Here is a 13688-nt window from a genome sequence, read left to right on the forward strand (position 1 = left end):
CCCCATGGAGGCTTGTTAAAAATAATCACAGATTCCTGGGATGCAGGAAGAAAAGGACACACAGAGTGTCTGCCCAGTGAGTAGCACACCTTTATAGACGGATCGCCTACTTCTCATCACTGCCTTCCTTTGGCAGAGGAAGGAATGACCGTCAGTGTGCCCCTGCTGTGTGCCAGCCTCTGCGCTTTTCACCAGGTGTCTCTGGTTTCCCTGGAGAAGTGGCCTCTGGGGTTGGTGTTCTAGAATCCCAGTCCCAGCCCTGCTGCTTCTTAACTGTGGGATTTTTTTTTGGGGGGGGGGTCTTTTTTAGGGCCACATCCATGGCATATGGAAGTTCCCTAGCTAGGGGTCCAATTGGAGCCGCAGCTGCCGGCCTACGCCATAGCCTCAGCAATGACAGATCTGAGCTGCATCTGCAGCCTACACCACAGCTCAGAGCTACGCTGGATCCTTGACCCACTGAGCGAGGCCGGGGATTGAACCCACATGATGCTAGTTGGGTTTGTTACCATGGAGCCACAACAGGAACTCCTTAACTGTGGGATCTTGAGCAAGGTACTTGGACTGTCAGCCTACTTCCTTGTCTGTGTTGTGGGCATATGAGCAACACCCATCTCCTAGAACTGCTATGAGGTTTACAAGAGATGATGTGAACACAGGTCCTAGCACAGTGCCTGGTATGTGAGCACAACGCTCATGACATGGAAGCTGCCTCTGTCATCATCATTCTTTCTGTTGCTGATGGTTTTATTAACGTCTTTGAGCTAAACCTCGCCTGCATGGACCTGGTCTCTGTGGCCGGGTGCTGACAGACAGAGGGGCCTGGGAGGGTGGGGAGCCATTCTCACGGACTTCCCTTTCATGTCACACAGGTTTCGGATACTGACTGGGATGACCTGTGGGACCAGTTTGATGAGCGGCGATACCTGAATGCCAAGAAGTGGCGTGTCGGGGACGATCCCTATAAGCTGTATGCTTTCAACCAGCGGGAGAGTGAGCGGGTCGCCAGCAACCGGGTGGTCCCGGACACTCGCCTTTTCAGGTACTTCCTCCCAACCCCTCCCCACAGTCATGCCAGCCCCACAGCAGGCTTGATGTGTGCGGTGCCCAGGGCCAGGAAGGGGAGCTGGTAAGCCACTGGTTACCACTTGGATATAAGGGGTCTGTGATGTGGTCCTGCACCCTGTCTGTGCTGCTCATGGCCACGAGCCATCCCGAAGCACCCCATGGAGAGGTGAGGCCTCCCTCACCTGCACCTCCCCGCCACCCAGGCACACCTGCCGTGAAGTCACGGAGCACTAAACACCCTGCAGCCAGGGCCCATTTTCCCTTGGCAGCTTCCCAGAGCCTGGCCTGGCGTTTACCCTGGGGGAAGGCAGGATGGGCATACCCCTGGGAAGTCAGGCTGGTGGCCTCTTCCATCGCTCGGAGAGGTCCTTCTTCTGACAGCTTGACATTTTTCACGTGAGAAGAGAAGCTGGAAGGGCCTCTTCCCTTGCCACTGGGTCCCCCTCTGCTTGGAGCAGCCCTTTCATGCAGCCTCCGCTCCTCTGTCCCCTTGGTCAGGCTACCCCTTCAAATGGGTTACAGAGATCAGGCCTGGAACAATGTGGAAAGCTCTGCTTTCCAGCAAAAAGAGGCTTTGAGATGGCACTTCGCCTCATTACCAGTCCTTATAGCGTCCGGCTAGCCCTTTGCTTCCTGGGGAGGCCTGAGGAAGCAGGCCAGTCTCAGCCACCACCTCCCTCCTAGCCTCCAAGCGGAGGCCCAGTGATGCCAAAGACCCATGAGGCCGTGTTTCCTGTCTGCCACAGGAACTGACTTTGCACCCCAAAAAGCAGGCGGGCAGACTTGGGGTAGAGGGGCTTGAAGGCAGTGCCAAGTCGAGAGGCTGGAGGATTGGTGTTAGCTTCTTGGCTTTCCGTGTTTGTTTGAGCCTGTGGGTACCGAAGGTGGACACTGGGGTTTAGGAGCAGGGCAGTAAGAATCTTCATGCCTAATGAGGCTGGTCCACCAGGTGGTGTGTAGACTGACAATAGGGGAAGGCGAGGGGACTCGGTCACCCCCACGAGGCTGCACAACTCAGAAACTGTGTCTTGTCCAGCTTGTGTCCTGGGGAGGGGCTCCACCAGACCTGCTGAATCATCGTCATTCCTAAGAGGAGCTGGACTCCTGGGTTCCCCATGAATAAAGCCAGGGGGCTGAATGGGGATGTGACCTGTGGCTTCTTCTAACTCGGAGTCTGCGACCTTAACTCTCTCCTAAGTCCCTTATAACCAAAGAGCCAGGGGATGGGCTTTACCCGCAACACTCCTACTGCTCACCGGAAAGCTGCTTAGGTCAGAGTCTTGTATTATTCCTATTAAAGTTCTCTAGCACTTAACCCAGTCCTTGGCACCTGATAGGATTTTATTTAACTAGGAAATTCCCCTTGTGGCTCAGCAGGTTATGAACCCAACTAGTATCCATGAGGATGCAGCTTCGATCCCTGGCCTCACTCAGTGGGTTAAGGATCTGGTGTTGCCGTGAGCTGCGGTGTAGCTTGCACTTGTGGCTTGGATCCCGTGTTGCTGTGGTTGTGGCGTAGGCTGGCAGCTGCGGGTCACATTTGACCCCTAGCCTGGGAACTTCCAGATGCCATAGCTGTGGCCCTAAAAATTTTTTTAAAAAGGAACTTTATTTAAATATCAGGTTATTTTATTTGGCTGAGCAGAGAGTAGCCAATAAGAGAAAAGGAAAGAGGGAGGAGGCAGAAGGCTGAGAAATTCCACTGGAGCTCAAGTGGATTGTACTTCCCTTGTCTTGAGTCCAGATGCCAGGCCCTCCAGAGGGACCAAGGAACACCTCCTGGCCAGGAAAGGCATCTGTGCGTTTGGGTGAGAGCTGTTGGAGCCGCCTCTGAAAGCTTCTGCCTGCAGCAGGGAGGCGTCAGGCATTCCCTGAGCAGGCAGATTCTCGAGAATCCCTGAGCAGGATTGAGATCTGCATTCAGCTGTGCCATGATCCAAGAGGCAGAAATGAAAGTGTTTCACAAGGGCTGGACACAGTGGTAGTTGTGAGTGAAGAACCCAGCCTGTCCCCAAGGATATAAGTCCCCCATGTCCGGTTCCAGGCTCCACGCATGACCCAGTGTGTTTCTGCTGTTCAGTAAGTGTGATCTTCTGGGATTGTAGCAAGAAGGAAGAGAGGATTTAGACAGAGTACAGACAAGCCTTTGGGAAGACAAAGAGGAAAAGCGTATCAGCCATATGTCTGCCTCAGGATGCCGACCTTGCTCTGTGGGAGCTGAGATTGTGTTACTCAGAGAATTTCAGATTTATGGACCCTAATCTGAAGGTGCAGGAAGGGGAGAGGACAGGGCATCGGGAATGAGGCCAAGGTCATGGTGGCAGGGGTATTGGGCACCTACCGTGTGCTCAGCCCCAAGCAAGCCCTGGGAGAAGCCACCAATTGGTTAGCCATCTCCAGGCCAAATTTGGTACAGCACTGACCCCAGGTCTGGATCACCCTTGTGGTGATGGGAGTTCCAGAGACTGGCAGAGCCCAGTGCTCCTCCCTCACATGGGTCCTGTTGGGTGGTCCCACTTCCAATCCTTATCTCTCAGGGAGCCTGTGTCCATGAGGTTGAAGTCACCAGCAAAGTCCCTTAATCCTGTGATTCCAGGCCCCTGGCTGTATCGTGACTTCATCCTGGGGCAGCCCTGGGGCTTGCCCGCCTGAGCTGACAGAGCCCTGGGACCCATTCTTGAGCCCTGCATGTCCAAGCTCAGACCAGCTGTGGCTGCTGGTGACCCGCATCCACTTGCCTAGGAATTCTCAGTGATGACTGACACTTAGGGCGGGATAACTATGTGTTGTGGCAGGCACGGCTTGTGCCCTGTAGGATGTTTAGCAGCATCTCTGGCCTTTACCCACTAGATGCCAATAACATCCCTTAAATCGTGACATCCAAGAATGTCTCCAGACATTTCCAGATGTCCCCTGGGAGCAAAATTGCAATGAAAACCCCTGCCATAAAGCCATCCCTGCTTGGTTACCTGATTTATCAAGAATCAAATGTGAATGTGCCTTTTCAGCCGCAGCAAAAGGATGAGGCCATGTCTTCCCCATAAGGCAGAGTCAAGCAGAAGGCAGTACAGCTCCAAGGTTAGCGACACAGACTCTGGGATCCCATCATCCTGTTTCCAGGCCTGCCTGTGCTGCTGACCAGCTGAGCAAACTCTCCATTGCCTGGCTTCTCTGGTCCACATTTTCCTCTTTTGGAAAATAGGGCTAAAAATAACAATGATACCTACCTCATGCATTTTTAAAATAAGGATCAACTAATCTAGTATTTACATACTCTTTAGTAAATAACCAAAAATCTTCCATTGTTATTATTACAGGGTAATAACGTGGGCAGGCTGGCTCTGCAGGGTCCAGAGTGGAAGGGAAGGTAGGGTTCTCCAGAGAAAACCGAAGATGTTCAGGCAAGAGATGCAGCCAGAGTACGAGGAGGGCACCTGGGGAAGATCACTAGGTTGTTAGGAGTGGTGGAGGGCAGGGAGGAACAGCCAGGCGTCCCAAGGTTAAGGTCAAGGCTGGCGAAATGGGCCAGAGTATTGGTCATGAGCAGGAGGCCCAGCAGTTCTCAATACAGGAATCTCATAAGAATCACTTAGGGAGCTTTTAAAAAATGCTGTCACCCAGCCCCCAACCAGCTGAAGTGTCTCTTTTCTGAGCTCCCCAAGTGATTCTGGTTGGAAGCCAGCAGCCGTGAAGAACTGCTGCTCCAAGTTAAGTGTTTCTCAAATTTAAATCATCTGAGGCTCTCGTCAAAACTCTGATTCAGCGGGTCTGCCTGAGAATCTGCATTCCTAACCAGCTCCCCGGTGCTACCTGAGCTCCTGGTCCAAGGATCACACTTTAAATAGCAAAGGCTTAGAACAATGGTTCTCAAAGCGTGGTTTCCCAAACCAGGGGACCGGCAGCATTGGCATTCCCTGGAGACTTGTTAGAAACACATATTCTGGAGTTCCCATTATGGCTCAGCGGTATCAAACCTGACTACTATCCATAAGATTCGATCCCTGGCCCTGCTCAGTGGGTTAAGGATCCAGCATTGCCATGGGCTGTGGTGTAGGTCACAGACGAGGCTTGGATCTGGTGTCGCTGTGGCATAGGCTGGCAGCTGTAGCTCCAATTCGATCTGCTAGGGAACTTCCATTTGCCATGGGTGTGACTTGAAAAAAGGAAGGAAGGAAGGAGAGAGGAGGGGAGGGGAGAGAGAGAGAGACAGACAGACAGACAGACAGAAAGAAAGAGAAAGGAAGGAAGGAAGGAAGGACGGAAGGAAGGAAGGAAGGAAGGAAGGAAGGAAGGAAGAAAAAGAAAGAAAAGGGAAGGGAAGAAAAGAATATTCTTACACTTCCCACCAGAACTCCTGAGTGAGGTATTCTGGGGTGGAGCCTGGCAATCTCTGTCTCAACAAGCACCACCAGTGATGCTGATGCCCCTCCCCCTAGCAAACCACATAGCAGAGGCTGGCACAGCAGCTTCCTTTTGTGGAGCAGATGAAGTCCATGGGTGCATTGGGCCAGTCAAAAGGCCCAGCATCGAGTAGAAAGTAGAGACCCTCAAATAAGTCTGCCTCCATGCCCACATGCTGCAGCCCTCTCCCTCTGTCCAGGTGATGGAATTCTGTCTCAACCCCTATGGCGACCTCTGGTTTCTCTGGTTCCTTCCTGCCCCTTCCTCTTCTCCCAGTTTCTTCAACCACAGGATCTATATGCTGACATCGCTTGGAAGTTGCCAACACCAAGAATCTCCTACTGCAGCCATTGGCCTACCCTGGAGTCCTGGCTTCTTTGTGGAACCCCACCCCAAGGACACAGCTTTGCTTTCCCTGTCCATGTTCCCATCATGCCTTGTAGCTAAGGTTTTACTAGTTATGACACCAGTTGCCCTCCAGGGGGAGAAGTCTTTGATGTGTGATAGGAATTCAATAAGTGTTGAACAAATGAAAGGGAGAGTAACCCTGGAAGAAAACTGCCTCCTCTCTTTGCATCTGCCTTATGAGCAAATAGGACAAGAGGAGCTAGAGGAAGCCCTCTCTTCCATACCCTTCCATCCTCAGGGGTTTAAGATAAGGGATCAGGAGACTAGCTTCCTTTAAAGGAAAAAGGCCCTTTTCCTTAAAGAGTTCTCATTACTGAAAAGAGTGAAGAAACAGCCTGCAAGAAGGGTCTGAGCTTATTAAATTTGCTTCCAATTTTCCTACCCGAGTAATTGGATTGTGATTTATAGGATGCGTTTGGACAGTGTCTGAAACAGAGGGCTATTAGCTGAGCATTAGCGTGGGTGCTGCTGAGAGGGCAGGCCCTGGGGAGAATGGCTTAGGAATCCGAAGATGCAGCAGGTGGAGTGAGGAGGGGAGAGAGGAGGAAGGCTGTGGCGAGTTTTCACCCAACAGCTCACTCTGCTGATTGCAAAGTGAGAGCACTGGAGGTGTGGAACCCCTGACAAATAAGTCATGGTGGGGCATCATGTGACAGAGGAGGCCCAGAGGGGTTGGGGGCTTTATTCCCTAAATGGAATGGGACAGTCACCATTTTTCCCTTGGTCCTTAGCCCTGTGGAGTCCATGGTATTTTGCAGGAGGCAACAGGGTTCACCTGGAGCCTAGGATGACCAAGGGGAGAAGTAGAAGATCAGACTGGCTTTAAATGCTCCATTCCAGGGTTTCCAGGGATGCCCACACACAGGGTGGTCTTAGGAATGAGTGTCTGTAGTTTTCCATGGATCTACTCATTCACCTGGTGGGGTTGGCAGCCTTCTCATGCCCCCTCCCCCTCACCCCTTATGTAACACTTGACATTTACACAACGTTGAGATGGAAACCTGCTGTCTGGAGTCTTTAGACATCTCTTTGCTGTGGCTCAGTCTCCCCATCCCCCATTCAGGTCCTGTGAGGGCAGTGGGGGCATGGTGACCAGCAGTGCCCTTCCGCCCCTCCCTGCCCCTCCCTTGGCTTTGTTTTCTCATCTGTAGTTGGACTCAGTGGGCCTTATCATTCCTTGGGTGCCACATGATTGTAGATGAATTCGTTCTTCCCTGGCTGGCCTTCTCTTTCCAGATAGAAACAGATACATACACCCTGCTCTCCCACCCGCCTGGTGTGAACATAACACGGGGTATATCATCAGGGCATCTTAGTTCCGAATTTTCCCCCTGAGGCCCATAATTCTGTTAACATGGATGAGAGCCTTAATTGCCAGGGCATGACCTAAGTCCTGCAGGGTCACAAGGATGAGCAGATGTAGCTGCCTGCAATGGGAGGTAGTGCTGGTGGTGTGCCATAAATAGCTATTGCAAAAATGTGAGGAAGAGATAACACTAGCTGGGGTGAGTCTGAGAAGATTTCCCAGGGGAGCTCTGCTGTTTATAAAGCATTGGCTGGTCAACAAAGAGTCCTCGTTTTCCAGTCCTGCCACCCCCACCCCTGTCACCACTTTCTGGTGACAAAGCTGGATTTGCCATCATCCAAGTAGCACATAAAACGCCTGGCAGACAGAAGCCATTAAATGGAGGTACACCCCTCAAGAAGGGGAGAAATATTTTGATAAAGCACATATCTATGTTCGCTGTTGCCTAGCAATGCTTATTATGGGGTTGCTTTGATTGCAGGGGAGCAGGTGGCAGGGTGGATGCACCCGTGAGCTGAGGGCTGGGAGGAGTGAGGGCTGGGAAGCCTCATTAGGTCACACCCCCCCACCCTAGCCAGGCTGGGTTTGATTATTCCCCTGGGCATATCTTCCAGGGCTCTGTCCAGTGTGGTGCTAAATGGTTCGAACAGTGGGATGCCCATTGCTTGCCTGGAGGGAAAATTCCACACTTCGATACATCTCACCAGGAAGACATTTCTCCTTTGCTCCTTTTCATTCTGGGAAATGAAGGGGCCGTGGCCGGGTCTGGGATTGCATTTCTCCCTCCGTGTATTTACTCGGTTGGAGTGGCTGCCAAAGATCATCATCATTTCTCTCCTTGTACTCGTCACTTAGCGGTAATAGGATAAAAATCTTTATGGCTGGAATGGCTAAGCATAAAAAATGTTCATATTCCCTCATAGTCAAGGCTATTCCACTAGCTCAGCATAGAGTTGGTGATTCCACTTCAAGGTGGAGGGGAAGGGAGGGGAAACCCATCACAGACGCTTAGCTTTGCAAACAAGCTCTCCCATCTGCTGCATTCTGGTCCCTCCTGTGCGCCATTTTTCAGTACCGGAGTTGGTGAGCCCATTGACAGTGGCTCTGAGAGTGCCCCACTCCAGAGCAGCTCAGAGTTTCAGGGAGCTTTGGAAGGGAAGAGCAGGGGTGAGTTTCCCAACAACCTGCAATGTCTCAGCAGAACCATGTTTGCTGCGTGGGGACCACTGTTTGCAGGACCACCTGTAGGGTCTGGGGAATGGGTTCTCACCAGGGTGCCAGGAAGAAAGACCACAGAGGCTGGGGGGGGGCGGGAAGGCACCTCTGGGCTAGGATTCTTTCCACGTTGGCCCCCTGTGAGCCCCTCCCCCCAGCCTACCCTGTGAGTTTCAGACAGATTTCCTAAAAGGGCAACTCTTCAGCCTTTGAAAGGAGGGACCAGTCAGTAAAAGCTACTGATGAGAACTCATCTGGACAAAGTGCCTGAGCTAATGTCTCCTCACACCTTGTTTCCTAGTTAATTCCAATTTCCTAGTTATTGCGCCATGTGTCTCACTCATTCACTCCTTTCCCCCTTGATCCGCCCATTCATCCTCTCAGCACATTTAGCGAGCACTAAAGCACGTGCCAAGCTCTGTGCTAGGAATTGGCCCCCACTCTCCAGGAGTTCATGGTCTAGTGAGAGAAACGCACAGGGACTGATTCCTGATGCTCAAATGTGGATTCCCCTGAGGCCATGTCCTTAATTCTGGAGTTAATGCCCAGCCTCCTGCCCTTGATTTCCAAACTCCCATCTTCTGCCCTGTCTCTGGTTAGATGGAGCTATTTCTGTCTTGGCCATGGAACAAAACACAGGAGATAGGAGCTTTCCTGCAGGAAATAGGTGAAATAGGCTGGCATATGGAGGAGAAGGAATTTACATGGGGGTGGGAAGCAGAGGCTTTGGGTAGGAGGTGGCATCTGGACTGGAACTGGGGCGACAGGTAGACTTTTGCAGGTGGTAGGCATTGCAGGTTGAGAGAAGAATGTACCAAAGGCAGGGAGGTGGGGGAGCCACCGTGTTTTGTGGAAGTCAGTCCAGTTTCCTTGGAGAGTAGGATAATGGGGAGAGGAGTGGGAAGGGTAATTCTGGAAGGGCTACTTGGATGCATGTTGGCAAAGCCTTGAATACAGGTAAGGACCTTAGAGTTAATTCAGTAGATGTTGGAGTGTTTTCCCTTTCATATTGGCACTGCCTCATTGCCACAGCAACTCTGAGAGATGCCCTAAGCAGCACATCCCTGGCCAGCAGTACATTCTGCCGGGGGAGGAGGGGACCAAGTAGGACTCAGTAGAACTGTGCCAAGCAGCAGTGATGCACACCCCCTTCCTCCAGGGAAGGGCGGACAAAAGTACAAACCAAGAGGGCAGACCCAAGGGGGTGGAACACACTGTGGGATCTTGGCTGTGAAGCTGTGGCATCCTCCAGGTGGGGGTGCTGGCTCTTACACCTGGGAGTTTACGCTGAGTTGAGGTGGGCGGGATGAGAAACCGGAACTGGTCCTGCAGGAAAAGATGCTGGTGAGGACCTGGGAAAGGGAGTCTGTCCTTCACCCCCCAGTTATTAACTGATGGATTTCAGGAGGGAGAACCAGTACCGGCTGAAGAGATTTGGGCAGAAGAGCAGCCCTCCCCACATACCTGGGTAAGGAGATCCAGGCTTGGAGAGGTTATTGGACTTGTCCAGGGTCACACAGCCAGTCAATGCTTAGCTGAAACTCTAGATCAAGTTTTTATTTCAAGAGTTCATGGGTTTTTTTAGGGGCAGGGGGCATACCTGTGGCATGCAAAAGTTCCTGGGCCAGGGATCAAACCTTACTGCAGTTGGAACCTGCACCACGGCTGCAGCAACACTGGATCCTTAACCTGCTGAGCCACAACGGAACTTCCAAAATTGAGTTTTTAGATTCTAGGGGTATGTGTGTGTGTGTGTGTGTGTGTGTGTATGTGTATGTGTGTGTGTGTACATATACATCCTGTCATAAACATAAAACCTTTATTATATCCAGGTTCACTGAGTGTGTGTGTGTGTGTGTGTGTGCGCGTGTGCGTGTGCATGTGTGTGTGTGTGAGCACATTTGACTTGTGCTTGTAGTACAAGCAGAAGAGATGATGCATGAGGATTTGGGGCTTTCCAATTAAGATAGTTTGATCTTTCTACTTTAGTTTTGCTTGGAGGAATGGAAATAACATATTTCAATTGGCTAATGGAATCAGTAGTTTATTCTAGTATTCCATCACTGAGGCCAAAAATCTCTATTTTTTTTTTTTGTCTTTTTAGAGCCTCACCCTCGACACATGGAGGTTCCCAGGCTAGGGGTCAAATCAAAGTTACAGCTGCTGGCCTGGACCACAGCCACAGTAATGCGGGATCCAAGCCACATCTTCGACCTACACCACAGCTCAAGGCAACACTGGATCCTTAAGGCCCCTGGGCAAGGCCAGGGACAGAACCTGCATCCTCATAGATGCTAGTTGGATTCATTAACTGCTGAGCCATGATGGGAACTCCTGGGCCAAATTCTAATGGGCAGGTACCTCAAGGAAAATGCTGTGTGGCTTGAAAGGTATTAAGTGGCCTTATTTCTGGGGGACAAATGTCCCTTCATTCTCCCTGAGTTTGCCTCCTTTGTGACACGATGCCCGAGGAGTGAGGCAATGAAAACAGATGGAGAAGTGTGTCCAGTGCCCAGAACAGAAAGCTGATTTGGAATTACTGTTTGCCGTGAAAAAAATCATTCTTCCATACTTATTACTTCTACTTTTTGAGTATAAGGCTCGTAGAGACATATCAGGAAACGAGCAGCCCTAGCACTTGCTCCCGTGGAACTGAGATTCTCCAAGTGAGTGAATCTCTCACTGGGTAACTGGGAACTGCCTTAGTGCTCCCACAGGCCACCAGCTCCTTCTTCCCTGAGAGTCACTCCCTGTGGGAAGAACTGTCCCTTGAAACTAGGTGTGCCTCTCAGGGCAGTGACACCAAGGGGAGGCAGTGTCATTTCTCTCTCCTCTAAATTATCTTTTTTTTTTTTTGGAAAATTTGGTTTGGAGTGTAAACTTTTAAAGGTCAAAGGCAGAAGGCTGAGGGGACCCTGGATTTGCACTCTGCGTTCTGGGGTGTTCTCTCTAGCATTATGAAGAGCACCAGAATGAGAAGGGGTGAAGGCATTGATGAGTTTTCTGCCTGTTTCAATTCAGCCCTTGTTGATTTCATGGGATGTATTTTGAATCCTTCCAGTTCCACCGCTTTTGAAATATTCCTGCAAGACCAAAATATGCCCCAGGACAAGGATCTCTCTTCATCTTAAGTAAATTTTCTATCAGAGGGTCACATACACACAGAAAAGTTCACACTTTGCACATGCAAAGCTTGAAGAACTTTTCCTAAGAGAAGTCTCCCAGGGTCCTGCATCAAAGACAAGACCTTCAGCTTGCCAGAAGCCACCTTTGTTCCCCACCCTCCTCCCCACCGTGAGCAACACCCTCTGGACTTCAGACACCATAGACTAGCTTTGCTTGTTCTTGAACGGTTCGTAAATGGAATTACACAGTCTGCACTCTGTGTCTCTGGCTTCCCCAAAAGTGTATTGTGAAATCCAGCCACATTTTGCAAGACAGCTTGTTCATTCTCATTGCCGTATAGTATTCCTTTGTAGGAATAGATTTCAGTTTATAAATCTATTCACTGTTAGTGCTCATTTGGGGGTTTTTCCAGTGTGGGATTCTTCTGAATAGCGCTCTGATGAGTAGCCTCATATCTGTCTTCTGGCAAACACGCAACTGTCTTTCTGTAGGGTGAATCCCCGACTGCTTTTCTAGATATTGTTAAACATCTCAGGAAGCAGTTTTATCATTTTACCCCCACCAGTGGTGTGAGAGTTCCGGTGGCTTCACGTCCTTGTGGCCTTTCACTTGCTATTGTCTGGCTTTTTCATTTTAGCCTTTCTGGAAGCTGAGTAGTGGTGTCTTGTAATCTGCCTTTCACTATCAATCAGTGAGGTGGAGCACCTTTGCCTAAGTGTATCAGCTGCTTGAATCCCTGGTCAAGGGTCTTGCCCCTTCCCCAGTCATCTTTCTGTGCCTTTGCCCAAGAACCAAGCACTAAGCCTGGCTCTTGGTTGGTCCTCAATGATCTGCTTCTCTTTTCATTCATTTTTGGCATTTTGTCTCCCATCTTGGCAGCAGGATCAAACGGAGGGAAAACAGTGGGAGAGGATCTGGGTCTCATCTAAGACACTCCGCAGCTCTTCAGCTATCTGGGTGTCCATTTCTTTGCCTGTTAAGAAGAGAGAGGGAGCTCAGAGATCGCTGTTAAGGTCACTTCTAGCTCTGTTGCTGGTGGAGAATACTCTGCCAGTAGGAACGTGGGGAACATGACTTAGGAACTGACTCAGATTGGAGGCTATTTGCAGACACAGGGCTCCCTCCAGCTCAGCAGCAGCTCCCCCCACCCAGGGCCCTAGATTAATCATTCTCTTCACCACTTCCCTTCCTCATGGGACCTGAGGGCCCACCAAACCAGTCGGCTGTCCTTTTTTATTGCTGCCACAGCCTGGCGTGTTCCCTGGCGTGGCTTCCCTGCCCCCTTGTGCCTTCCCCTTGGTGGAGGTCACCAGACTCCCTCCCGGCTGGAGATCCAAATGGAAGCTGGTTTGACACCATCTTCGCACTTATCCAAAGATCTTGGGATCTATTAAACACAAAGACAACAAAACCATCTGCCCTGCAGTTGACACTTCACGTGGGTGGCAGCTTGTCTGCAAACTGGTGACCTGAGCACGTTTTTCAGTCCAGAATAAGGAGTCGGAACATATGGGCTTTTTCCCTTTAAAACCCAGAACACTGTCATGTTCAATTACTATTTCCCCCCGCCCCAGCACTTTGGAGAACTCTTCGTGTGGTGTGATGCTCCTAACCCCAGAAGGATACAGGGCGAGGCAGGCAGACTTGACGAGGCCAAGGAGCCTCAGAGCATCTGTGGCAATTCCTCAGTGGGAGGTCAAACCTTGCGCCGAGTCCCTAGAATAAGAATAACCCACTTTACATTTGCAGGCGACTTTCCAAAGTGCTCTCACATCTCTTCCTGTGATGTCCCCTGTCGCCCTCTGGGTGGAGGGGTCATTGTCATTTCACATCAGGGAAATCTGAGACCCAGGGAAGGCAACTAAGAGGCAGGGTAGTTCTTCTTGCCCATGTGAGCTTGAAGAGAAGACCTCTCTGCGACTTCCTGGCTGGTCCTTGGGTGAGTTGCTCAAACTCCTGAACCTGTTTCCTCATCTTTAGAATGGGAATAATAATGGCACCCCAGGTGGCTGTGAAGGTGAGCAAATCTATAATCCATGTCAGACTGAGCCAGCCTTTCACGCCTAGTAAGCACTCAGGGTCTGTTAGCCATGGTCAGGAGCAGTCCGGCTGGTCTTAGCACGAGGCCCAGCATTAGCACTCAGCCCCGTAGTCTTGTCACTGC

General features: G+C 50.9%; 1 protein-coding gene across 2 annotated transcripts in view; it reads left to right on the forward strand.

Moving 5' to 3' along the window:
* Nucleotides 1-13688, forward strand: part of GALNT14 (polypeptide N-acetylgalactosaminyltransferase 14) — a 216288-nt gene that overhangs the window by 134205 nt on the left and 68395 nt on the right. For both annotated transcript variants that reach the window (XM_003481255.4, XM_021087659.1), the window contains exon 2: nucleotides 873-1042. In XM_003481255.4, coding sequence (XP_003481303.1) covers nucleotides 873-1042 — 170 coding nt within the window. The remainder of the gene's footprint in view (nucleotides 1-872; nucleotides 1043-13688) is intronic.

Source organism: Sus scrofa, chromosome 3, assembly GCF_000003025.6.
Source record: "Sus scrofa isolate TJ Tabasco breed Duroc chromosome 3, Sscrofa11.1, whole genome shotgun sequence".
In the NCBI taxonomy this organism is placed as follows: Eukaryota; Metazoa; Chordata; class Mammalia; order Artiodactyla; family Suidae; genus Sus; species Sus scrofa.